The sequence below is a fragment of the Alternaria triticimaculans genome, assembly GCF_023758025.1.
Source record: "Alternaria triticimaculans strain BMP 0046 chromosome Unknown scaffold_25, whole genome shotgun sequence".
Taxonomy (NCBI): domain Eukaryota; kingdom Fungi; phylum Ascomycota; class Dothideomycetes; order Pleosporales; family Pleosporaceae; genus Alternaria; species Alternaria triticimaculans.
In genome coordinates this window covers 204181-231340 of record NW_026055982.1, presented here as the reverse complement: position 1 = coordinate 231340, position 27160 = coordinate 204181, and the positions used below count along the sequence as shown (strand labels likewise).

The following is a 27160-nucleotide window of genomic DNA, read 5'->3' as shown; positions in this document are numbered from 1 at the left end:
ATAGTGTAAGTACTACGCATAAGATATAGCTAAGTTATTATAATATTACTACTACTACTATAGGCTATATAAGTACTACGTAAGGTATAGTAGAGCTATTATAATATTACTACTACTTAAGCTACTTTTATTATTATTATTATTATTAGTAAATAGAGAAAGTAATTAGCTAAGACTTTAAATAATATTATTACTTTCTAAGTTAACTATATACCTACCTACGTATATATTTATAGCTATAAGTATAGTAAAGCGCTATAAGTACATAATATATATATAACTATAGTAATAAAGCTATAGTAGAGAATTCTATCTTTAGTTACTATAATAAAGCTTATTACCTTTACTAGTTACTTTATATAGTTATCTTATAATAAGTTTATTTATTAAGATTCTATACTTCTCTTATATAACTATAGAGTTTAAAAACACTATCTCTAGAATATCTACTATAGATAGACTACTTTAATATTTATATTAATACTTATAATTTTTTCTAGATCTAAGAGATAGAGTATAGAGTATACTATTTTTTAAATTATATACTTACGTAATAACACGTTACTATATTAGACTAAATAGTAAACTTAGAAATTTTTAATATAAGCCTAGATTATTAACTTATAATACTTTTACTTTTACTACTACTACTAATATAATAGAAACTATACACGTAATTATAATAGACTAACTACTTTATCTTTATTATAAATTACTATTAGCTATCTAGACTATTAACTAGTACTAATACTAGCTTTATACTACTAATAGACTATAACTTAAGATTACCTTTAATAATTAGAGAGAGGTCTACCTAGTTACTAGTTAGTATAAGAGTAAAATAGCTATATAGCTTATAGATTTTTTTATAAATCTAGAGCTTTATATACTTAATATTTAGTTATTATAAAATATTAAAGAGTTTAAGCTCTAAGATAGTAGATATAAGCTATATAATAAAGTAGTATAAGTTATTTAATAAAGATATTTTAAAGCTATTAAGTTAGTAAAAGTAGTAGTAAAAAAATTAGTACTTACTTAGTATTCTAAGTAATATAGTATAAGTAAGAAGTAGAAGAAAAGCTCTAAATAAGATTTTTAAGTATATTTAAAAGCCTCTCTTACTACTATAACTATACTTTATAACTTTAAGTATCTTTATATCTAAAAGAGCTTATAAAGTTTTATAGTACTTATTAGAGGTATCTTCTAGCTATTTAAGTAAATTTCTATTTATAGCTTCTACTTAGATCTTTTAGCTTAAGACTATTACTTTAGCTAATTACTACTATAGATAGGTAGAGAGCTTATTTTCTTATAAATTTAACTTATTTAAAAGTCTATAAGCTTTATATACTTTAGTATTATTTCTAAAAATTATACTAGCTTTATAAAATTACGTAACTCTAAAAGTTAATTTAGTAAGCTTACTACTAGTATAAAGCTTCTAAACTAACTTTAAAATACTTAAGATATTTATATAATATATATAAATTTCTATAAGCTTATATATTATATATAATAACTTAAAAGCTAAGCTATATTAGCTAGATTCTACTAACTTCTAGTTTACTAACTATTAATAATACTTACTATTACGCGTTTATTAGTATATCTTAATACTAAACTATATATTACTACTTTTAATAGCTAGTTAAGTATTATTTCTTTTTAGCTTTAAAATATATTACTTACTATTTTAAAAAAAAGAGTAGGCTTATCTTAGGTTATACTTAGGTCGCGTTTTAGCTAGTACTTTAGTACTAGGTTTATTAATTAAACTTATTCTAATTTTATTAAATTTAATATTTATACCTATTCTAGTAGTAATTCTTCTATACACTATACGCTATAAGATATTTTTAGATACTAAGGTACCTTAATACTAAGCTAATCTATATAATATTCTTAGTACTTAATAATAACTTTATAAACGCTACTTTATTTTTATTTATAATAATATTTAAGCTAATTTTTAATATTAGCTTCTTTACGCTTTATATCTAGTATTCTAAGTAGTATATTACTATTATAGAGTTAAGTCTATTACCTTTTATAGTATCTAAAAGAACTTACTATTTAACTTTTATAACTAGATAGACTTCTTATTTTATTAGTACTTTTATAGCTTTACTATTAATATTTTAGACTTTATACTTATAGCTAAGACTTATAAGTATTAAAGTAGCTATTTAAATATTAGACTTAAGTTTAAAGAAGCTACGTAGAGTCTAAATTATCTTAATAATCTATAGTATAAAGGTATTAATACTAGTTTATTATAGTATTATAAGTATAGAGTTTTTAAGCTTTATAAAAGTAAGTAAAGCTACTAAAGTATAGTAGTTAAATATAAAAAATATTTTTAAAGCTTTTAAGTTAGTAAGAGTAATAGTAATAACTAATAGTAGTACTTACTTAGTGTTTTAGGTAATATAGTATAAAAAAGAAAGAAGAGAAGAATTATAGCTAAATTTTATATATACCTAAGACCTCTACTATTTACTACTATAACTATACTTTATAATCTTAGTTATTTCTTTATATCTAAAAGAGCTTATAGAGTTTTATAGTACTATTATAAAGGTACTTTCTAATAATTTAAGAAACTTTTTATTTATAGCTTTACCTAAACTAAAAGGTTTAAGACTATTACTAAGTATTTATTACTATAAGTAGGTAGAGAGCCTATTTTCTTATAAATCTAATTTATCTAAAAGTCTATAAGCTTTAATAGCTCTAGTGTACTTTATAAAATTATCTACTAACTTAGCTAGCTTTTTATTTAATATACTAAGCTAATAAAATAATTTCTTTAATATTATTATATTAATTTAAAAAAAAGTTATCTAGGTAAACTAATATATACTTATAATATAAAAAGTAATAAAATTTTTTTTTTATTAGTAGTAATTAGTTATATCTACTTCTAACTATTTAAATAATAGCTCTTTTTTAGCTTTTTTTTTCTAGCTATTTTCTAAAAGTTTATTTTATTAGAGCTTTTAAAAAAAAATTAAAAATTAAATATACTTTATATAGAGCTAGTAAGGTCTACTAAAGAAGAATATTTATATCTACTTCTAAGTAGTAACATCTAAGTATTTATAAAATCTTTAGCTTTAATAGTAAGTATAATAAAAAGATTTAGTATAAAAGATTATCTATATATAGTAGATATATTAGTAGATTTTTTAAAAGTGTAAAGAGCTTAAAAAAGATCTAAAATAGAAAAGAATATTCTTTATATACTATATTTATAGATAATATCTTTTAAGCTATAATTTTTAATATTATAATATAACTTAAGTACTTACTTAAGTTTACATATATAGTACTATATTTTAATACTAGTTCTACTATAGTTACTTATCTCTATTAGACCTAAGAGATAGATTCTATAGCGTACTTTTTTTAAAATTAAGTAATTACGTAATTACGTAATTATATAATAATATGTTACTATATTAGACTCTAAAAGTAAACTTAAATAATCTCTAATATAAGCTTAGATTTAGAACTTATAATACTTATACTTATACTACTTTTACTACTAATATAATAGTTAATATACGTAATTATAATAAACTAACTACTTTATATTTATTATATATTACTAATAGCTATCTAGACTATTAACTAGTACTACTAATACTTACTCTATACTATTATATAACTCTAAAAGATAACTTAGTAATAGTAAGCCTACTACTAGTATAAAGTCTAACCTAACTTAAGATACTTATATAATATTTATATAATTACTAGTAACTTATATTTAATACGTAATTAGCTATAAGTTTTAATAACTCTAACGTCTATACTAATAAGTCTCTAGCTCTTACTATAGTCTTCTATACTAGACTCTACTACTTATCTTTAGATAGCTTTATAGTTATATACTTTATAAAAAATATAAAAAACTTTTTACTTCTACTTATTATATTACTACTCTAAAGTAAAGTTAATTAATTTTTATTTCTTTATTATTAGTACTTAACTTTTAGTAATCTTAACTTCTAAAGCTTTTAGCTACTTATACTACTATACTATAAAAATTTCTTTAGTAGTTAATAAGTCTAAACTTATTAGTATAAATAGCCTACTTACTATAAAAATAGTAACTACTAAATATCTTTTATAATAAAGCCTATCTAATATTAGCTTATTTTTAAACTTAAAAGTTATACTTAGTAATATATATATATATATATAGTAGTATATAATACTTATATATAGTTAAGAAAAACTATAGTTTTTAATATTACGCTTTAGTTATAGTAATAGTTATTAATTAGCTTATTTAATATAGTATATTCTACTTACTAAATTATAAAGTAATTTATAGAGAGTATACTAAAAGTAGCTACTTTAGTAGTAGCTATAATAGTAGCTTTTATATTAGTAATAAAGTTAAAGTTAAGTATTCTTAAAGATATTAGTTAGTATTAAGTTAAAGAGTAGTATCTAAATATTTAGATTTTATAAAAATATAAAAAGTTTTTAAAGATATAAAAAGTTTTTAGAGATATAAGAAAAGAGTTTTTTAAGATAGAAAGTTATAAAAAAAAAAAAAAAAAAAAAAGTATTCTCTATATATAAAGCTTTTTCTAATTCTCTCTAAGCTACTATTTTTTATACTATAGTTTACTTACGTAAATATCTTTTTATATTTTATAGTAGTATAGTACTATAATTTAATATTACTTTAGACTTAAAGTTTACTTATACTAAGCTATTTAGACTTCTATCTATTCTAACTTCTACTTTTTTTACTATCTAAGTACTAAAAGCTTTTTTTTAGTTTTTTAATTAAAAATATTTTAATATTTCTATAGCTTTATAGCTTACTTATTACTACTTCTAAGTCTACTAAATATACTTTTATTACTACTACTCTCTATAAGCACGTTATTACTATCTATATTTATAGTAAATATTAAAAAAAGAGTTTTTTTAATTTTTATAGTTATATATAGTAAGTATAAGATATTTAAGAAATATACTTATAATAAGATTACTATATAGAGTTACTAACTATATATTATTACTTTACTTTATATTAATACTTTACTATAATAAGTCTAATATAAAGTATAAGTAAAAGATTTTTATATATTCTTAATTATAGACTATAAGAAATAAATCTAAGCTACTATATAAAATATATCTATAAAGCTCTCTACTTAAGATAAGTAAAAGATCTTAAAGTACTAATTATAAAACGCTAGTACTAGTAATAGTAAATAGTCTATATAGCTATTAGTAATATATAATAAATATAAAGTTTTTAGTATATTAAACTATATATATAGTAAATACTATATTAGTAGTACTATAAGTATAAGTATTATAAGTACTAAATCTAGACTTATATTAGATATTTTCTAAGTTTACTTTTAAAGTCTAATATAGTAATATATTATTCTAGTAGAGTAATAAAAAGAAAGAGATTTTAAAAAGATTATCTTTCTTAAAGCTTTTTATCTAAGTTACTAGACTAGCTAGAACTAAGATTTCTAGTAATTTAGAAAGCTAGAAGTACTTTCTTAAAAATAGCCTACTAGTATTTAAGCTTAGTAAGCTCTTAGCGCTAATAAACTAGCGTTAAAAAAGAGTTATAAAAAAACTCTACTTTACCTAGCTATATCTTTTTAACTAAGCTTAAAACTACTAATTTTATTTTTCTAAATTATTCTTTATACTTTAATTTATTTTTAGTAATTTTCTTAGAATTTAAGAAAATGTAATTAAAAGAATATACAAAAATTTAAAAGAAAGCTAAAAATAAAACTTTATCTAGATTATAGAATTATTTACTAATATAAATACTTATATTTTATATAGCCTAAATCTTAGATTTTAGCTTTTAATTTTTAGTTTTAGCTAAGTTATACTACTTTAAAGTATAGAATTTTTAAAACTTTAAGTTTTTATTTTTAGAAACTTTCTTTTATAAACTAGTAGTATATACTTATATAAACTACTTTTATTAGTATACTTTATATTATATTATATAATTAGCTTTTTATAGCTAATTAAACTTTAGTATAGTCTAAAAAATTACTAAAAATAAAATATTACTATTTTTAAACTAAGGCTATAATCTTAAGCTAAAATTATAGAACTTTTACTATTAAAGTTTTTTTTATTAGATAAGTCTAAGTAAGTTATAAAGCTTTAAAGTTAAATATTAAAGTTCTAATTATAAAGTTACTTAAAATAGCTACTATCTAAATATTTTAGTATAAAACTAGTATTATTATATAAACTTTATTAAAATTATAAAATTTTTTTTTTTTTTATTTTATAAAAAGATATACGCTAATTTAGAAAGCTATAATTTATAGCTAATTTTTAAGCTAGTATTTTATAGTATAAAGGCTAACTAAGCTAAATTACTAAGCTTTTAAAAAATAGTTTAGTATTCTCTCTTTAAGATTATAAAAAAAGCTTTAGTCTAGCTACTTTAATTATATAGATATCTAGCTTTAAAATATATAACTTTTAAAATATCTTTTTCTTTTTATTACTCTACTATATCTAATTCTATAATTACTTAATTTTACAAAAAGGTATACTATAGATTTTATCTTTTAGATCTAGAGAAATTAGAAATAGTTTAAAATACTAGTATAGTTATTAGTACTAGATTTAGAATACTCTAATATATCTATATAATTTCTAAAAGTAGTAACTTATAATATTAAATTAGTATACTTTTATATAAGAAAATATTAGTTTCTATTTTTTAACTATAATACTTTTAAATATATTACTTTATTATTTATAAGCTAATAAATATATATAATAGTAAAAGTATTCTTTTATAAAGTATTTAGTATAAAGAATAGCTTTATAGCTAGCTTAAAATTAGATACTTTAAGTTTTTTAAAAATATAAATACTATATTTTATAGCTTTAGCTAACTTAATACTATATTTTAAAAAGTTAGTTATACTTCTAGTATTATTTTCTTTAGTTTACTAGTAATTAATTTAACTTTATTAGAACTAGCTTATAGACTATAAAATTAATAGTTAACTAATAAATTATATTATAGTAAATTTAAAGTATTTAAAAAATATACTTTTACTAAGATTACTATATAAAGTTACTAGACTATATTTTCTAACTTAGCTTTATATTAATATTCTACTATAATAACGTAGTATATCTTAATTAAATCTAGTCGCTAAGTCGCAAATTGCGGTCTAATCTTGGACACTTCACGCCACCCATACATCTCGAACTCCAGGACTACGCGACAAACCATCGCACCAGCAAGAAAGATTCCGACAACCTCCAGCGCCGTAAACAGCGACAGGAACAACTCGCTCGAAAGTACCATCGTTCCATAGATGACCTGAACCCAGACTAGAAGTCTTATCGCCCAGTCAATTACCAACATCCAGTATCTTGTGCTTTTCGCCAGATGTTGCCTTTTCTTTCTTCCGATACCGTTTGCGCTAAACGCCAGCGGCGTCACCTCTCTTATAAACCATGTTCTCACCGGCTCTAATGCTGGAGGACACGAAGCGACCAACGGGAGATGAGGTGGAGCCACCTGCGATGGAGAACGCCTTGTGGTGTCGCTACCGAGATAGAGAACACACATGCCGAGCGCCTGGATGGGAAGTGGAAGGAATACCCAGAGGAGCGGGGAGAACCCTTCAGCTGTGTTCCCAAATGCTCCAACGAGTGTTGAGATGAAGGAGATAGCCCAGAAGCTGAGCTGCCACCCCTGAATGACCGAGTTCGCCGCTGCTGTACCGACGAGAATGTATTCAACCCCTGATATTAAGAATTTTACCCAAGAAGGTGGCGTCAGCAGCTTCTCTGGCCAGAGGACCTCATCTTCTCCCCCGACAGATGCATGCCCCATATTTCTTACGGTCTCCAATCCCGAACGATCGGTCTCCAGCGTCGGACAGGAGCTGCCCAAGCAAATCAGAGCTGCCAACACCGGACGCTGCATACCCAGAATCGCGAGGTCAGCCACCTTTGGTCCGACAAATTGCAGGGCCATAGGCAATAGGCCCAGTACGACGGATACAATTGCCATCTCCGTCTTTCGAATCTCGGTGAAGTTTTCCAGAATGCAGGACACCAGAACCCAACCACCTCGCCCTGGATCAGCTTGCAGTTCCGTCCATTCGGCTGCGCAAACACCGTACATGAGTTCTTGCAAGACATCATCCCAAGCCCCTGCCGCGTAAAACTGTCTGAACTGCCCGTTGTCGTATGCAAGAACCGGCGCACATCGCGAGCAGATGATAAAACCGACTAGGGTCTTCATTATGTCGGAAAGACACCCGACTAAGTGGCCAAGGTTAGGGAAGGTTGATAATGCTGTAAGCATGTGGCTGTCGGCGCGGAATCTATAAATGCTGTAAGTCAACAGCAAACGGGACGGTCCGCGTCGGGGGGCCATATGGCAGAGCTGAGCATCCGAACGGCTTGATCAGCCGACATGTAGCTGAAGTGGCTCCCTCAGCGGTACCTTCGGTATGTGGAGGAGAGACGTTTCATTCGACGGTGAGCAATTTGTGATGCAAGCCAGCGGCCCTGTGCTACCATCCGAGCGTCATCCCCACCAATGGTTGAACCCCGGCATATCGTCGCAATGGCCAAATCGGGCGTCTCGGCAAGGATAGATTGTCCATTTGCCTCATTGGGTGTGCATGAGAGCTATATCAACGAACCAGTGGATGCGCACTTGGCTGGAAAGAAAGCCAGATCTCACCTTGCGCCAGCGGTCCATCCCTGTGGCTATCGTACGACTACAGGAATCTGCGCGTCGGTCGATAAAGTGATGCATGCTTTAAGAGACGCAACATAAAGTGTCATCTAACAGGTGTCGCATAGAGTGAAACTTTGCTCGAATGCCATAAATTTGCGAGTAATAAAGTTCGAGATCCTTGCTGCTATTCTATTATAAGTACATAATCCTGTTCTTTCTAGAGATCTAACCTTTAGCTCGTTACTTGTTTATACAATTTTAGTTATCAAGAGATAGAAGGTTTAATTGCGAGTAGCAATGCGTCGCGCTCTGCGAGGCCATCTAGAAACCTTAAACCTTGTAGTTTAGGTCGCGAATCGTTACGTTCTAGTAGAGTTAGTAGGTACAGATAGAGCGGAACACTTCTCCCTCACTCTCGCATAGTGTTAACACAAGTTAGCGAGCTTATAGTACGCCAGCTACAGTGCTGTCGCGAGTCAATAGCGACAGGATCTAACATGTTAAGACGCAAGATGCCGCGAGAGACAAGGTACTTAATTGTAACTAGACAGATAGACTCCTAGGATGTTTGTGTACGCACACTAAAAGTTAACGCCTCAAAACCGTAATTTGTTGCTGCGTTAATAGCATGCACATCCTTCGCACTATCCGTGCTTTCCTGCCCTGCGTTAATATCTAATAATGCTACTATCCTACATAAAGTCCGTCGTTCGTTATCCTACACCCTGTCAAATCAACATCGGAGAAGCCACCAACCCAACTCAACATGATGGCTCTTGAACGTGAACGCCCCTGTCAACCCTTTGCAAATACCTGGCCTTTAGATGGCGCCATTGTAAATATCCCTCAAAATCGGTCTGCCATCCAACACGCCCCTCTTTCCTGCTGTGATGACTTTTCCGGGTACCCTCTTCTCTTCAGGGCTTCCACTCGTGCTTTTACTGCCAATTCTCCTCTTCGGACTCCTGGCGTTCACCTTACCAGGTTTCGCTGTGAGATCGCCAAGTGCCTTGCGCTTCTTCGACGGGCTGGGCGTCAGGCTAGGGCTCTTCGCCATCTTGTTGGCGAACAAGGAAGAGGTCGACTGTCTCACAGGTGTCTTGCTTGTTTGTGTGATGCTTTCGTCGAAACTATGCGATTCGACCATATCGGGTTGGAGATCAAGTACCCAGTCTTTCTCTCGGCAGAGGGCGACCATATCACGCAAGAGCTCGTTGCTTGACAAGGTCTTCTCACTACCGACGATCACAAGTTTCGATCGCGCGCGTGTGAGCGCAACATTGACGCGCCTACGATCTTTTAGAAGATCACCGACTGTGCCGTTCTCGTTGCTCCGTACACAAGACACGATAACGACTTCTTTGTCGCGGCCTTGAAACTTGTCTGCTGTATGTAGCTCCACACCCGCACAGCCTTGACCGCTGATGACGGGGGCAGCGAGTTCGGAGGACTGCGTCTGGGTGTGTGCAGAAGCCAGACTTTGTCGCAGCAGGGCGAGCTGTGAGCGATAGAATGCTATGATGCCAATCTCTCCCGCGGGAACACCGAGGCTAAGGAGAGACACGGTGAGCTGCGTAACAAGCCGTGCCTCGAGGGTGTTGGTGATGCGCGATCCAGATTGTGCTTCTAGGGTCGACGAAATAAGATCGGTGTTGACGAACACGACTGGTTGATCCGGCGACAAAGAACGAGATATCCAACAGCATGCGGTATTAGGGCCAACGCAAGGCTCTACCTCAATAGATCTTGACTGATGCGGACCATGGTGGTAAGCAGTGAGACCGTCGGGCCTGGGGAGCGTGAGCTTGCGAGAAGCGACAGCAGTCGTACCACACTTCAGCCGTCCTGAATAGATGAAGGTATTGGACAGTAGCATGACGTCAGCACACATTCGATACTGATGTTCCAGACTGACGACTGCTTGGGGATGAGCCTCACAAAGGAGCTTGAACAGTGATACATCGAGTCCACCCTCCATGGCTTCTTTGTTCTGAACCAGGGGAGGCAGCTGGTAGTGATCGCCTACCAAGATGAACTTCTGGGCCATGCGAATGGGACCCAAGCATACAGGGAGGGTGATTTGAGATGCCTCGTCAACGATGCAGTAGTCGAAGACGCGGCGGTTGAACAAGGGATGATTGATAGTAAGACACGTCGTAGCCACGACTGGCGGCTGCATCCAGGATCGCTCGAGCTCTTCGAGGCTGTCTTTCGGTTCCGCAGCAAGCGTGGCGAACTCTCTGACTTCAGGATGAATCTTCTTCGCAGCGCCCAAGCGTAGTATGCCAATCTTGTCATCTCGGATCTTGAGAAGGATATTGTCGACGGCAGTATGGGTGTACGAGGTAAGTAAGACGCTCTTACCCTTCGCTACCAGCGTACGAATGATGTGCGCGATTGTGGTTGTCTTCCCGGTTCCCGGCATACCCAACACGAGGGCATAATCTTTGGCAGACATGACCTTTGCGACGGCAGCGCGCTGATCAGAGTTCATGGACAGTTGCGATGACTGAGGCAATGACAGCGCATCTGGTACGGGCTTGAATGCGGGAGCTCGACCGTCTACAATTAGCGCGCGAAGGTCGTGGGCCTTGTAAACGCTGTCATCCATGATCTGGATGAGATTGTTGCGTGCTGCAGCCATACCATTGCTGAATTCGTCCTTGTCAAGACGATATAGTACGGGCTCCTCATCAGAATGAAACTCCTCCACAGTCTCCCCCTCCTTGGTGACCTCCATGATGCCGGCAAAGGTTTGGTTGTTCTGTGAATGGAAACCCGGTAGCTTGGTTCGAGAATTGTGCAAACGTCTGTCAACAGCCACAGTTATACGACGCTTTTTCACGTTGGTGACGTATCCGTTAGCCAACGCGAAATGGCCTTGCTCATCCGAGACTACGACAGGCTCTCCGATGATGAGCTGGGACTCGGTGAAGGAAAACCCTGGAGCCGGCTGCTGTTTGATGAACGTGTAGTTGTAGCGGTTGATCTTTTGGCCGTTCTTGTCTTCATGGGCAGATCCAGGCTCCAAGATGACGTTCGAGAAACAACGACCGAGCCTTTCCCGTTCGGTGCTCAACATGGTCCACAACTCTCGTCGAAATTTCATCATATCCGTCTCTTCTTTGGTCAACAGCGTGTCCCACTTCTTCATGAACTCTTGATGAGAAGGTTGGAGAGGCTTCACCAGCTCGTCATATCTTTCTTTCGCCTTCGGGTTCAACGACTCGCCCTTTCCATCCTCAACGAGATTATGATACAGGAAGCAAGGCTCCTGTGCGTAACACTTTTGACACTTGAAGTCTTCCTTCAGGATCGGTGGCAACTCGATGCGGTCTCGAACATAGCAAGCCAACTCGTTGCGCTTGATGATCATGTGAATGATGTCGTTGCGAATCGCAGGAATACGGCTAATTTCGGACGTCTCAAGGTAATACAAGATACCGTAAGCAATGTCAACGTCTGGCAAAGTTAGCGGGGAATTCAATCTGGCTTGGAGGACGTACCATATCGATTCGACAACAACAGGTTGTACAAAGCGGTCTGAGCAACGTGTGCAGCGTTCGAAGAGTTCTTGCCAGTCTTGACTTCGAAAGGCACTGTCAATGTGCGTTCCCCGAGATCGTCGCGCATTGTCACTTGCACAGTAGCATCGATGTTGCCTTTCAATCCATACATTGGAGACCAGACGTGCTCTTCCACATCAAGTAGTTTGTTAATGCTCATGGTCGACTGACGTCCGTTTCGCTCTCGAACGACGGCATCAGCTTGAGGTTCTGCGCGAACGAACACCTTAGCCCATGCTTGTAGCTCTGGCAGCTTGCTGCTCAGATGTTCCTTGACGGCTTCGCACGTTGAGTTGATCTCCAGTATGGTCTCGAGATGGTTCGGTAGGAGCGTTTCGATGGTGTCCAATAAGAATACAGAACTCCATTCGTTCGCTTTCATGGCTTCTTGGAACAACTCGTGGAGCAGTGTGCCATAGAGCATTGGGGCGTTGGCCTTGCTGGTGGCCTTGACGCGGTCTTGCAGCACCGCACGGCGCAAACACCCAAAAGAGTCAGCGACAACAGTCGATGAGATGAGATGGTCAGGATGAAGAATAAGCATGTTGTGGTGATCATCAATGATACACTGTCCAGTACTTGTAAAGTCACCGATGACATGCACGAACGAGCCCGTAGTGCATGGAGTATCGAACCAAGCTTGTCGTAAAGTGATCGCTTTGAATAACTTGGTCTTTTCTTCCTCAACTAGCAGAACCTACACTGTGTCAGCGTGGGTAGCCAAACGGCGCTTATATTCATGAATTACCTTCTCGGGCATCTGGTAGCCGCGATCCGTGGTATATGAACCTTCGTCCACTCGCTTGATAAGGTAGCGCTGGATTGCTCTATTGTCCTGTTGACTCTTCGAGATTTAGTAGGCTTCTTTGATCAGGGGTAAGTTCACACTCTACTTACAGTATTGGCAGGAACTTGGGTGGCTGCAACTTCGGCGGCAGCGAACTCGTCAGCATCGATGTCCTCTCCAAAGTCGTCATCGTCGTCCTCGTCGTCCAGAAGGCTGATGACGGGTGCCGACGCTGCACTTGCTGTAGCTCCTACGCCTTCCGCCTCTGCGGTCAGGGCCTGGTCTGCTATTGGAGACTCTACAGATCGCGTATCGTAGAGCGATGCTACATGTTCCAGATCCGCAGCGAAGTCATCCTCATCGTCCATGCCAAACTCATCGTCATCACTGCCTTGTTGTGGTATCCGTGCTGCATGATGGTGTTGTGCGGGCGCATGGATGGGCTCGGTGGGTATGGTAACGTAGCTCGTGGAGCGTGCCGGTGGCGCGGACTTCGTGGGCGGTGGAGGTTGCACAGGTCGAGGCGATATATCCAAAGCTTCCACCATGTCCGCGTCAAAGTCGTCTCCGAAATCATCTGAGGATCCCTGCGATGCCGGTGGCTTCGGTGCCGCTTGCACGTAATCGTCTTCTTGAACAAGCTCGTCATCCATGTCCACGGTATCTTCTAGAGGTGCCGACTCGTGCCGTATCGTTTCGGAGGTTTCTGCAAGATAGTCGCGTGCACGACGCTGAAGAGGAGAGCCTGACGATTCGTCCTGACGATCGCCGGCCCCAGGCAATGGGGACGAGCTTGAGGGCATCTGTGACGATATGCGCGGCTGTGACTTTGACACGCATTCCCTCATGCGCTGGACCATGCTCGCGATGTTGGGTTTCGCGGGTTGTCCAAGCATAATCCCATCCGAACTAGATGCGCCAGCGAAAACGTCCTCTGTAGCTTCCTGCTCCGGCTGAAAGACACCGTGGGTTCTCCGTTTCTTCCGGGTCGATGCTGGGAACTCTACGCCACAGCTTGCCCATCTCCGAAGTCCACTGACACTTCCAGCAGCAGCCATTGACCTGGGTGACGATTCGTTGATGAGATGTGCGAAGGCCACGCTCTTGTTGGCGCTTGGTGTTCCCTTGTTGTTTGTGTACCGTGACCACAGCTCCATGGCAGGATCGGCCTGGGGTGTCGTGATGTCTTGCCTGGCGCCGTCCAGTCTGTGTTCGTCTTGCGACGGTCCGACAGGCGACGAGCTCCTAGCGCGCTTCTTGTTCTTCCGCGGCAAAGGCGTGTTCACTGCTTGCGAGCCTCTCCATATCAGCGTCTCTTCGGGCGAGGCGACGGGCTGCGGCGCGTGTCTCGAGGAGTCGTCGACGTTGCCCACTAGGTCCGCAAGCGGCAGCCTCGTGGTGGCGGGAGTTGATGGCGGCGGACAGTCGAGAATGGTAGGCAGCTTCGGAGTCTTGTTGGTGGTTCCCAAATCTTTCGCGACCCGGTTCGCCTTTGGTGTGCCCATGGGTTTGGCTGTCTTGCCTCGCGCCGTGGGCAGGTTTTCCTTCTCAGCCTCGCGCTGGCGGAGGGACTCGGCAGTGGGCGTGCCTTCGATGAACTGGAAAGCTTTGAGCTTGGTGCGTGTCTGGGTCGAAGGCATGATGGGAGGGCCAGTAACTACCTGCCGAGCCTGCGGCGCCGCCTGGTTACTGTTTTGGTGGGGGAAGTTGCGTGGGCGGTTCCATTGGCCCTTGAACTGCTGCTGCGAGGGTGAGAGGTGAGTAGACGCCGGCAGTGAAGGCAGCGGGCTATCCAAGTACCTTTGGCTTCGGGTTCTGGTCAAAGAAGGACCTCTGTCGCGTGGACATGGAGATGGTTGGTAGCGTCAGCGTCGACAAAGCACCGAACGCGAGATACGCGTCGTGAGTGGCCAATCACGTTGGGCGAGGCGAGAGCTCGTGGCGATACGCGCTCGGGCCGGCTGCTGCGAGCCGATGTGCGACACAGCTCCGAGTGCGGGGACCTGCGCCGGCCTGAACCACTCTTCACATGAGTCGCATCTATGGGTGCATGATAAAATTTAGGCTGTTCGATTGGAAACTACGTTAAACATTGAGGATCGTAGTCGGTCCCGGGGTAGGCCGACTGGCATGTGCAAACTTCCGTCATAGTCCTCGGACATCCTGATTGATACAGTCACGGAATTGACACGACTTGGCGTATCGCAGGTAGCTCCGCGTATCACAAAAGTAGCAAGACATGTCTAGAGGCAGGGACGGGTCAGATAGTCGCTTTTGCGCCAATCGAAATGGTGTCAACCGATGACGGGAAGCTAGGAACACACCTAAGCGGAGTTTGGACATTCATCCCACGCTCTAGCACTCTTTCCCCAGATTGTGCGCGCCGACCGTGAATCGCTCACCCAACAGCGCCCATCTCTCTTCTCTCACCCTCGGCCATCTCATTACCTCCCACCAAAACCGCCAACATGTCTGCTGCCGATGCGAAGCCATTGCCTTTTGTTTACCAGTTCGCGGCTGGTAAGTTCCAATTCTCTTAACACCGCTCAGCTCCGATGCGACAGCTACCCGAGAGAAATCCGGCTCCGCACCAAGCAAGAAACCATACGCGCTTCTCTCCGATTATCGCACACGGCATTTCTGCGTGCCAGTTGAGCTTCAGCTATGTCAATCAGTACTAACAATGTCCAGGTGCCGTGGCTGGTGTGTCAGAAGTGAGTGCGCAACTGGCTATGGAGCTCGCGTGAGATCAACTGTGCTAATGCAGCTCTTGTAATAGATTCTGATCATGTATGTCTCTTCTCCCATCGACACTTTCTAGGCTTAGACACTAACACTATCTCCAGGTACCCGCTGGATGTCGTCAAGACCCGGATGTAAGCGACCGCATATGACACTACCTCTGTATCGCCTCTAAACATACACAGACAACTTCAGACCTCTGGCAAGGTGGTCGGTGACGAGGGCTACAATGGCATGATGGACTGCTTCAGGAAGATCATCAAGAATGAGGGGTACGCTATGACGCTCCTGCGACCATGAGCAAGAGGGGTTGACATCTGCCAGTGCGTCGCGATTGTACCGCGGTATCACCGCGCCTATCCTTATGGAAGCTCCCAAGAGGTATGCGCACTTCCCTGCTTCTTAATACCAACAAAGAAGGAAATCATCTCACGCGACACAGGGCCACCAAGTTCGCAGCCAATGACTCATGGGGTTCCTTCTACCGCAACCTGTTCGGCCAGGCCAAGATGAACCAGTCGCTCTCCATCCTCACCGGCGCAACCGCAGGTGCCACCGAAGCCTTCGTCGTCGTACCCTTCGAGCTCGTCAAAATCCGGTTACAAGACAGGGCGCAAGCCCACAAGTACAACGGCATGGTGGACTGCGTGACCAAGATTGTCAAGCAGGAAGGACCGCTCACCCTTTACCAGGGTCTTGAGTCGACCATGTGGAGGCACATCCTATGGAACGCTGGATACTTTGGCTGCATCTTCCAGGTCCGCGCTCTCCTGCCCGCAGCGACCACTAAGAAGAGCCAGATCACCAACGACCTCATGTCTGGTGCTATCGGTGGCACGGTCGGCACTATCCTAAACACTCCCATGGACGTTGTCAAGTCGCGTATTCAGAACTCTCCCAAGGTCGCAGGATCAATTCCCAAGTACAACTGGGCATGGCCGGCTCTCGGTACGGTCATGAAGGAGGAGGGTTTCGCGGCACTATACAAGGGATTCACACCCAAGGTCCTGAGATTGGGACCTGGAGGCGGTATCTTGCTGGTCGTCTTCACCGGTGTCATGGACTTCTTCCGCAACATGCGCGACGGCAAATAAGCGATGACTAGACTCGTCAGTACGTGTAGTCTTTGGACTACTTTGACCGTTCAAGGGCCCCAAGGAATCCTGCAATGTAGATTACGTATCCTGTATCCGCTTGCTACAAAGCAAGGCAGGGTCAAATCACATTCTTCAAACCATGTTATAACAACACGAACTCGTGCTGGCCTTTTTCTTGCTTTGAGAGTAATGCTCTACTGTCCGCTAGATGTTATCGTTACCTTTCATTATTGCAACGCAGAAGATCAGCACTTTTCATACAATCGGACCTGCCAGTAGAAGGTTTCCACTAACATCAAGTTCGGCCTGATTCTACGTGCGCGAATGCTCTAACAGCTTTTCCAAAGGCTTCCAGTATTTCCGACAAGTAGAAAATCGCATCCCGAAACCAGCGCAGTCTAACACATGCCAGTCCCGCGTTCTATCAACCCCAAACAACCCCACTTACGCGGCTAGACACGGGTGACGTCACCCTCCCCTCCAAGCACTCACCACAGCCCATCTTGCTGCCTGGTGACCCCTAAAGCCCAAACAAACAAGTTAGTTCACGCAAGTGCCAGCCAGGGTCTACTTGCATAAGTACTGCATCCCCTCTACCCCACTTTCCGACCACAAAACTATCCAAACACTGCAACAACCTCCACGATAAGACCACTCTCCAAACTCCGCACAAGCAAACACATACATCCACACAGACTCTATACCACCCGAACACCACCGCACAACATGCCTCTCGTAGTCCCCGGTCTGCAGTCCAAGGATGGAAACTCCAACGATGACTGGATGAGCAAGCTCATGGGCAAGAAGCTTGGAGATCAGCATGATGAGATGGTGAGTTGCCTCTTCCTATTACCTATATCCTTATCTTAGCCTTCGCCTGAGTCTCAAGGCTAACTCAACGACACTCTCAGACTTTCGCAAAGACCGACCTCCCCCAGCAACACCGCGTTCTCAACGAAGGCGACATGAAGACCATGGACTTCCAGCCCGAGAGGCTGAACGTTCACCTCGACAAGGATGGTACTATCAACAAGGTTACCAAGGGTTAAGCGGTTGTCTTATGGCACGGTCACTGGGTGTGAGGGCACACCTATGACGAAAGAAGGCATGAAGGCGTGAACCTTTGAGAGCCAGACCTCAGGTCTTGTTAGTGGGCACATTATAAATCATCAAGCTCCATAAGCATAAGCAATCAGTGTGCCCAAAGTGATGAATGATAAGTGATAGTTAATGAGAGTGTATCTGAAAGAGATATTCGCCGCCATCTCTCGACTGAAGTAAACAACAGAACTCCGAAAACGCCTTACAATGATATCGTACAGTAAATGTGAAAGTATATACATCCGTACGAAGAAAGTAGATGTCACGCCTAGATACCCACGAATGTTTTCGAGATAGTAGAAGAGTAAGGCTGCGCCTTGTCAGCCTTAGACTTAAGCCCTACAGCCCTATATGAGCACGGATACCGATTCGAGGTGGAGCATTCGGAGACGCCGAAAGACATTGCCACTGTGGAGAAAGCTTGTCGCAACGTCGTTTCCTTTGAGTTGTGCATACGGTAGTTCTTCAATTTTTCGATCGCTTCCTCGACACGAAGCTGTCGTTCCTTATCATTTGACCCTCGTTGGACTTTCTGCCTAAGGCTGCAATAAGATCAGTCATTCTGAGCATCGTGGAATGAATTGCTTCAGGATGCTCAAAGCACAGCATGATGCATGCCCGCATTGTTGTTGCAGAGAAGTATCTTCGCACGATCTTGTCTTTGCTGTTGTTGCTCGCGGCTCCCATGACCAAGCCAATCCACAGTAGCACTCCGGCCATATCGGACCAACAGTCTGAAAGGTTGGAGTTCTCGAGGGCGTCTCGTAGTTGTTGGAGGATGGTATCTCCGCTGACTTCACGCATCAACACTTCTTGTTGAAGGGGAACGTCCGATGAGCTTGACTGCAATGACGAAAGCAAGGGTCGTGATGAGGTGGATGAATTCGAAAACCGGTGGTTGGAAGGAAAGCCTTCGCTGTATGAACCAAACATGGGGCTTTCGGAAAGGTCGGTAGCTGGACTGACATCTTGGGGGTCCAGAGTCGAGGAAAAAGAGCCGTTAGAGTGTGAGGCCATCGATGAGCTATACAAAAACGGTTGTATTTCAGGTAACTGCACACGGTCGAGCGCCTCCGACAGGGGCACTTGATCGAACATAGCCTGAGCCTGGACGATCGCAGCGAGGCGAATTGCCTCATACTTCCAGTCTTTCGTTTTCAGTATGGATGTTTTGCGGGAGGGCTGTACAGACCGAAATCGAATGATGCGGTCGTAGGCACTGCGCGATTTGTTAGAGCTGCCTGCACGCCTCGAGCTATTGGTGTCAAGCAGGTCCTCCATCATCGTGCGAACGTCTTCCAGGAGTTTTTGCGCATTCGCATTACAGTTTGCCGACCTCTCGATCGTCATGAATTTGCCGTGTGGATGGTATAGCGGCGATTCCGGTATCGTAGCGATCAAAGGATATGTCTTTAACGCCCGCATCTCGCAGTAGTCAACATACATCCGAGTGGGAGAGGCTTCCTGCAAAGCCGCGGTCGCGAGGTTTGCCCACGAGACTGCAGATGCTAGCTGGCCGTTGACACCCAAGGTTTGAAGTCCACCGCGCTGCTCGATCATTTTGGCAATGCCCATCTGGTGGTAGCGTAGACCTAAATCGGCGCGGCTTATGACGTCCCCCAGTATGAGTTGGCTGACGGCGATGATATTGTGATCCGCCACACTCTGCTCCACGTCGGTGAGGTGACCACCTACGAAATGTATGACATCTTGGCGCAGTGCCGCGGTTTCCAAACTCTCTATTTCTCGATTGTGAACGACATCATCGTATGCGGAAGCCATGTAGAGGGTGCTGAGGAAGGTGTGTGCATAGCTCAGGCATTCGGGGATCCAGTACCTACCCAGACCCTCCGTGCCGAAGTATTTGGAGCATTCAATCTTCAGCCTCTCGACGTTCACGCGAGTGTTCCTCGATTGAAACATAGTTCCGAACGGGTCTAGCCCATTCCCAAGACATCTCAGATCTGGTACTGGTTTTAGGTCGAATGGATACCGATGGCCACTTCTAATTGGAATAACAATGGGTGTCTGGGTGAGGGTCGATTGGTGAGGCGTAATCCGTGCTACCTGAGCATCATGATGGGGAGCCTCCTGGCTGCTGCTCGTAGACTGCGACAACCGATGTATCTTATCATCACTCTTCTTCTCTTTGACTCTCGGCGTTTTGATTGTTCGTGGTTTTGTGGTGCTTTGGGAACCTAAGCTCGATCGCGAATGATCCGAGGCTTCGCTATTGGCCCTAGTTTTGTCGCTGACCTGATTCTTTGTAGCTTTTAGATAGCTACCCATCGCGGTTTGGCGTACGGTTTGCATGGTGGCCTTTGATTTGAAATCGCTGGGTTTGGTGGCGGTTATCCATCGAAGGCTCGCATTGTCAGGTGACTTCGCCGTTGGCGAAGAGCTCGACTTCCGAGGCGGCATGAATTCTACTGGATATTAGCGATTGGCACCACTGAGTGAGCTGGGGATGGCGATCAGGGGTTCTGCTGATGTTGGTGATCGTGTTACACACCGTGAAGGTGCAGCATGCGCAAGCAGTGGACCTCGGCCGTAGCGAGAGCGCCTTCCGCATGTGGTACGCGCATCAAGTCCGTTCAATGATACGAAAAGGCACGCTCACCATTGAGTTGCTGCGGAGGCGACATGACATTTCCATAGAAGCTTGAGTCCGATGCGATCGTCGAGGGTGGTGAAGGATAGACAAATGGCATGTGATGGGCGGAGAAGAGCGGTCGTGCGGCTGGAGGGGCAGTCATTGTTGTCGACTAGCCCGATAGTACTCAAGGATAATTGGCAAGCGCGATGATGTTCGATTCGGTGATCGGAATGTAGTGTCATTCCTATGGCAGATGTTAACGATTTAGATGGAATCTGAGCAACAGAAGACGAAGGATCGATCGGTATCGGGTAAGGCTGAAAGCAATGGGGCCAGAAGTATATATACGCGGCTGGTGACAGTGTGCCTTGCCGCCCGTGAATATTTCCAGAAAGGGCGCAATTCCAGCCATACAAAGCTTTGTGCAACAGATGAAGCGGAAAGCAGGCAATTGTGCGTCATAAAGCGTGTGTTGAGTATGCGCAGCAACGTGCTGGTGCTGGGATGAGTATACGGTGAAGGCAGTCGTGGCTGAGTCCTTAATGCTTGTTGCGACGAGTGAACGAGAGGCCTGCGCGCCGGGGAGGAGGCATAGTTGGTTGCCTGAACGCCGACCCATTGCACTGGTGCTCGCTTTAGCGCGGGACCCGTCTTAGACGCAGCACGAGTAAGTAGGGCTTTCGGGGATCCGTCAAAACTTTGGAGCAGTTTGCCATGTTGGATGGAATGGGCTTGGTGCAATGCGCGCGTTGCCACTGTGAGCAGAATCACGAGGCTGTATCCTCTCAGTCCTTCTACAATCTCTGTGAGGGACTTCACCCACATCGATTGCCTCGTGAGGAGACCAGGCCCTTCATTGGACGTTGCTTCGCACGTGCGAAAGCTGACCTCCAAGCCCTGGAGACGCTGTAGAGGCCCAGCGCGTCTCACCGCCCGGTTGATGCCACCGCATCCCCAGAGCGCATGCCAACCCTGCTATCTTATCTAGACACAAAGTTTGGTCGAGCGGCGGACGTAGATGTCTTTACCAAGCCATTTCGTCCCATGGAACCCTTGGCTCAGCTACGTACCTCTCCGCTACACACGACACGAGACATCAGGCGATACTACGTTAGACGGAGCACACAGATACGACCGCAATCTAAACGTTCGCTTACCAGTTGACCAGCTACGTGGGTGCGCCGTGCCTCGGGATCCCGTACAAGACGCGGTAGAAGAGGGCAGACTGGTCGAGCTCACCAATCGCGAGGTATACTCCTCTTCCTGCCGTGAGGTTGGATAAGCAGCCCTGTGGGGTCGATACGACCCTGCATTGCTGCTCATTGGAGAGAGCAAAGCCAGACCCATATTTTGGGACCATCGATAGCACACGGCACCCCGAGTACCCAGATCGCCTAACATCACCAGGTGGCTGTTTAATTGTTCGAGTGGTGGTCAATGTGTGTTCAGCGGTACCTAGGTAGCGACGTCGGCCGAACCATTACAGCGAGTCTCGTGATGCGACGCCATACATCATCGTTGTGAGTATCGTGGGTTTGAATACACGGACCGCTTGCAAAGATGTACATAGCTGCATCAATGATACAATCCATGGGATAATCTGGTTATTACTACTACTGACGCATGTTGTTCAGCCCGAGGCCGAAATAATCACCGGGTGCTTGTGACGGACGTGTATCGCTACCAGCACTTACGTCGCTCCCACCGGGGCTAATGTCACCACTCTCTCGCGCCATCATACCAGTACCATCGGCCCCAAAATCACTGCCTGTGCCGTTCAATGCCCTGAGCCCATTGTTTCGTCCCCGCAGCGGTACATTTAGCCGTGCGGTTTCGAACGTAAAGTGCGACTGGCCATGGACTGGTTCCGCTGATGGTGTCTTCAGCTCAACAAGCTCCAACGTACTTCGGAGTGTTGCGCCAGATTCATCAAGAGCCATGAGAAAGCGCGCGAGTTCTTTGCATAGCTCCCAATCCTGTTCGTCTTTGGCGCGTTGAAGTAAGCGCACGACTTGATCGCCTGTTGGTCGCAGTTCTTCGAAAGTGTGAAGAACTAGGAGATAACCACCTGCAGTCTTCAGGTTCCCTTTCTGTAGCGATTCTTCGAATAGTTCTTCCGGTGGAGGCAGATTCGAGAATAATGTCCGCCATGAACGGACCTCAGTTTTGCGGGTACATTGCACAACAATGTCGAGATATCGGGGAAAGGAGCTCAGGAATGATAGCACGCTCGGTAATAGCGCCTGTTCGGGTGGTGGCTGCGTATCCACTTCTTCGTCCAAGACTTCATGCAGTAAGATCTCCAAAGCATGGGGGAAATATAGCAAATGCTGGTAATGGTGGCTAAGATGCAAGGCTGCAGGGTGATTGAACTGCGCCAGGTGACACCGCAGCAATGCGGGGAGAAAGAGGTGTGTCTAGCATGTGTGTCAGCATGAGATCAGTGTACCGCCAATGACGCGGGAGCAGAGCGCAGAGACTTACCCTGGTTCCGAAACGCAAGAACGCGAAGCTCGTATCCCTGCGTTGAATCAACTCTGACTCCACACCGAATATGATTGCTTTGTTAATCAGTGCCGAAAGAGGATAGAAGTCGACGGGGATTTGAACAGGCGTGGGTAGTTCCCTGCCGATCTCTGGTGACGCGGAAGCAAGGACGTCTTGCATGTCTATCCAAACTCGCATGTCGTTCCCATCGAAGAACCACAACGAGTCACGTAAATCGTGGCCGTGTACACCCTCCATGGTCAGTTCCATAGAGGGGCTCGCCGGCAACGAATCGGCATGTCGGTCCAATGCGAACGCAGGGTGATCGCGCATAAGAGCGTACGTCTCCACGTTCTGCGCGATGATGCGCATCTCGTATTTGAGTTCGCCACTCTCGGTAGTCGTTGGCTGCAGGAGCACAAGTTTACCATCTACGAGGAACAGGATAGTTGCGACCGCCACGTCCTGTGTTGGATCACCGTTATCTAAGACGTGTCAGCAGTTACAGTGCCGTAGGATTCAAAGGACGTACGTATTTGATCTTCCGGTAATATCCAGCTAAGCGCTCGCACTCGTGTAGGAGCCCGAATGATGCCATGCAGGGCGATTTGACCCACTTGCACCAATTTTACACTTGCGTCGGACACACTGATTACGTAGTGGTATAAGATGTTCTCGTACGTGTAGACCAGGAGTGAGTCTTCGCCGGAGGGTGCTATTAGTACAATGGGCGCAGGTAGCTTCTGCGAATGCATGACATGGCTGTTGTCAAGAGCTGCCTCGCGCGAATATACCCGGACCTTGACAAATGAATCAGTTTGAATCGAACCATGCGCCTTGATGTACCTACTTCGTGAGACTCGCGGCATTCGACAGCCGCAATCAAAACATGCTGGAACCAGCACATACCTCCTCGGACAGTGAACTCGTTTTCTATAAAAGGATCATCGAACATTTTCCACCGTCCGCTGTTAACGGAGTAGTGGGCGAGCCCTCTCTTGCCTGCTATTGCCACATATCGACCGTCATTCGAAATGACTGCACTTCTAATCGGCCATTGGTCGACAAGGTAAGCCGATGGAATTTGAACATGGTGCCAGAGTGAGACGTCGGCGGAGATTGTCGTTAGATCTGGCAGATCGTAACCGCGGTAAATCATGAATCCGGTACTGGTCTGCATCAAAGATCGTGACACATTTGCTGAAGAGAAGCAGCCAGTGACTGCACTGCGAGCCATCTCCAAAACAAAGAGACGATTATCGTTATCGCCCAACATCAAGAGCTCCGCGCCACCTCCAATCCAGAAAGCCTCTTTGACACTGAGAAGCCACCCTTCGTTGTTAGTCTTGGAAAGCGTCCTTTCTGCAGTGAAGCTGGTGGCCCCAGGCTTTCCGTATACACTCCACATGGCCCAGCCGTGTTCATAGCCAGCGAACAGACAGTACCCGTCTGGCGAGTATGTCAATACAGTCAACTTGCCGGGCGAAGTGACGTTCGGTCGTAGTTTGTGCGATAGAGGAATGTTGCCGGTATAGTCGCGTGCCGTGTATACATGGATCTCGCCATTGGTGCAGCCAACAGCAAGCAAAGAGAATCTCGCATTGATAGCAGCTTTGACACCATAATCGGCATCAGTCTTGGGTGTGTGGAAACCGTAGCCACGGAAGATACTAGAGACAGCGGCATCTCGTTTAGCCGCCTTTTGAACAGCATAGGCTCGACCGTTACCTGTGATCCAACACGACAGGTTCATGGGTCGATCATGGACCATTTCTCGCATTGATGCGTTGCTCCCTAACCATGTCATCTTGGTCAGAAGCTCGGTGCTGGTCTGGCTTCCAGTGCTGTCCGGCGCCCAACGAATACATTGCACGGCTGCCGGCTTCTCCGTGGCAACAACCAACTCATCATCGAGAGCCAGAGCCCGAATTATCCCAGCATCCACCCGTATCACCATCCGGAACCGCAGACTGAGCTCTTTCAGGCCATTGCCCTCTCCAGGTCCTGCATTGACATCATGCTGGCGCTGGATCTTGAAGCCTGTGATTGCACTGCTTTTCCTCGCGTGACCTCCGTGTGTGTTGGTGAATTGGGCCTGGTATATGCGGGATGAATGATCTGTTGCGAGCGAATACGTGATGAGGAAGCCGAGTGCGGTTTGGACGACGAAGATCTGCGAGTCGGGGCGGAGTAGGACGTCTGTATTAGGGCCGTATATTTTAACGGATTGCTCTGAACGAAGCACAGAGGCTAGAACTACCGTGGGCTGTGACGAATTAGCACATGAAGCGCCAGCTTAGCAATTGGACATGCCTTTGTCTGCCAGATTGTGAGGGTGGTTCTGGTGAGGGTTGCAAACATGTGACCGCTCCTCGTCACCCTGATCGCGATGATGGTGCCATGTATATCGTCCTCTACTGATTGAACCGACGCGCCTTTCTGTGGCGAGAGCGCGCCATTCTTCTCTTCTACCCCACTCTTACTGTCGGCAGAAGCCTCATGTTCAGATTGATTCTGGGATTGGGGGTCCGACCCTCCATGCGCTCCGTCCGATTGCTTGTGTTCGACGCCATCGTGCGAGGTGTTCGTGCGCCCGGGATCCGTACGTTTAGTGGCCGCGAAGACGGAGGGCGACGAGATGGGCCAATACGTCATGGCGGTCTACCGCAAGCGATGGCTGCATTTGCGCGCGCCCATCTCAATGCGGGGATGTATGCTTCACGGAGCTCATGCTAGCTGGGTCGGTGCAGGGGAGGCTGGTGGTGGAGCTGGGCGGTGAAGTCACGCGAGGCGCAGCAATGTGGCTGCTGCATCCGTGCTGACATGTGCAGGCAGTACGCGTATCGCGGGGGGAAGATGCGATGGCCGTCCCGCCCATGCACCACACTAAAATATTACAGCGAACGTATTGATTCAAGGGCTTATTGTAAGATGTGGCCGAGAGATGACGGACCGATGCCGAAAATACTGCATTGGGAAGGAAATTCTTACCGTCGATTACGGTGCGCAGATGCGCATTTGCGCACATGCATAAGCCAAGATTTCACAGAAGCCCCGAAAACATCCTGCTTTGCCAACTGGCCAGCGGCACTACTTGCAGCCACTCGATCTAAGGTGATATTGAGCGGCTGTTCAAGAAAACAGATCTAAATGTCTACGTTGTTTTGGGGGTTGGTTGACTTTCGTGCCTTGCACCGATGTAGACAGCAGGGCACCTGTCCAGTGCCCGGGTTGTTCCTTGTGTGAGGTGTAACAGTGAAATCGTACTCGCCCTTCTTCTTGAATTTTGGAGTGTGAAATGTAGTGTGCGTTTCAATAGAGTTGGGGTATGGCTTGCCACTGTTCCGCAGGTTGTGAGAAGCCTTTCTGGAAGCATGCATCGGCCTGTCAATGTCGCAAAGCGACAAACAGTATCCAGAGAACGATCCAACAGATTTCAGATTTAAACAGCCTGGGATTCAAATTGCCTCAGAGTTTAATCAATTTCTGGTCTTACGGGGGTACGCCCATATATACCTCAGAGTATCAATGCTTTGTTTGTTTTCTTCCCGGAACGATGTGACTTGGTAGCAACGCCGATCTTGACTGCTTTGGTGTTCTTCCTTTGTGGTTAGGCTGCATTTTGTCCAAGGTCAGCGTTGGTGTGGTCCATATTACCCAACTGCCCCGCATCGCTCAAGTGAATTTTCCCACAACCAACAAAGAGCTGGGAATATAAACGCACGATCTGCTCGGGTCTCCATCAATTCCTAGAGAAGGACAGATGGCCGGTTAGTCTAAACACCTCCATCTTCAACGCATCCATTCTAACATCCCATACAGAGCTGGTTATGGCGCCAGGTTAAGGTTTCTTAACGTTAAGTCTAAGAGAGCAATTTCTAAGACATCCTGGTCACGAAAGTGGCGTGGGTTCGAGTCCCACTCTGTTCAGCATTCGTCTGGCATTGTCAGATACTCCAGGATATTTTTTTTCGCTGTTTTGGGTCACTTTGGGGCATCCTTTAGTCAACCCCTTGTTTTTTGCTGTAACGTGTCGCACAT

General features: G+C 43.5%; 5 protein-coding genes across 5 annotated transcripts; 2 read left to right on the top strand and 3 right to left on the bottom strand.

Moving 5' to 3' along the window:
• Nucleotides 1-9563: 9563 nt before the first annotated feature.
• J4E78_010007 (uncharacterized protein) lies at nt 9564-14944 on the bottom strand (the record flags this gene model as incomplete). Its single annotated transcript, XM_049370590.1, has 5 exons — nt 9564-12205; nt 12250-13006; nt 13058-13153; nt 13207-14838; nt 14897-14944. 5 exons carry the CDS (start codon nt 14942-14944, stop codon nt 9564-9566), a joined length of 5175 nt encoding a protein of 1724 aa, XP_049217761.1.
• A 620-nt stretch (nt 14945-15564) lies between these two features.
• J4E78_010006 (uncharacterized protein) lies at nt 15565-16932 on the top strand (the record flags this gene model as incomplete). The annotated part of the gene is made up of 7 exons (XM_049370589.1): nt 15565-15616; nt 15788-15810; nt 15876-15886; nt 15943-15972; nt 16024-16110; nt 16163-16219; nt 16281-16932. 7 exons carry the CDS (start codon nt 15565-15567, stop codon nt 16930-16932), a joined length of 912 nt encoding a protein of 303 aa, XP_049217760.1.
• Nucleotides 16933-17661: 729 nt separating this feature from the next.
• On the top strand, nt 17662-17984 carry J4E78_010005 (uncharacterized protein; the record flags this gene model as incomplete). The annotated part of the gene is made up of 2 exons (XM_049370588.1): nt 17662-17766; nt 17847-17984. The coding sequence occupies 2 exons, from the start codon at nt 17662-17664 to the stop codon at nt 17982-17984; spliced, it is 243 nt and encodes an 80-aa protein (XP_049217759.1).
• Nucleotides 17985-18501: 517 nt separating this feature from the next.
• J4E78_010004 (uncharacterized protein) lies at nt 18502-19959 on the bottom strand (the record flags this gene model as incomplete). Its single annotated transcript, XM_049370587.1, has 1 exon — nt 18502-19959. The coding sequence occupies one exon, from the start codon at nt 19957-19959 to the stop codon at nt 18502-18504; it is 1458 nt and encodes a 485-aa protein (XP_049217758.1).
• A 2286-nt stretch (nt 19960-22245) lies between these two features.
• On the bottom strand, nt 22246-25620 carry J4E78_010003 (uncharacterized protein; the record flags this gene model as incomplete). The annotated part of the gene is made up of 5 exons (XM_049370586.1): nt 22246-22962; nt 23117-23604; nt 23652-23919; nt 23970-25385; nt 25603-25620. The coding sequence occupies 5 exons, from the start codon at nt 25618-25620 to the stop codon at nt 22246-22248; spliced, it is 2907 nt and encodes a 968-aa protein (XP_049217757.1).
• Between the last annotated feature and the right edge of the window lie 1540 nt (nt 25621-27160).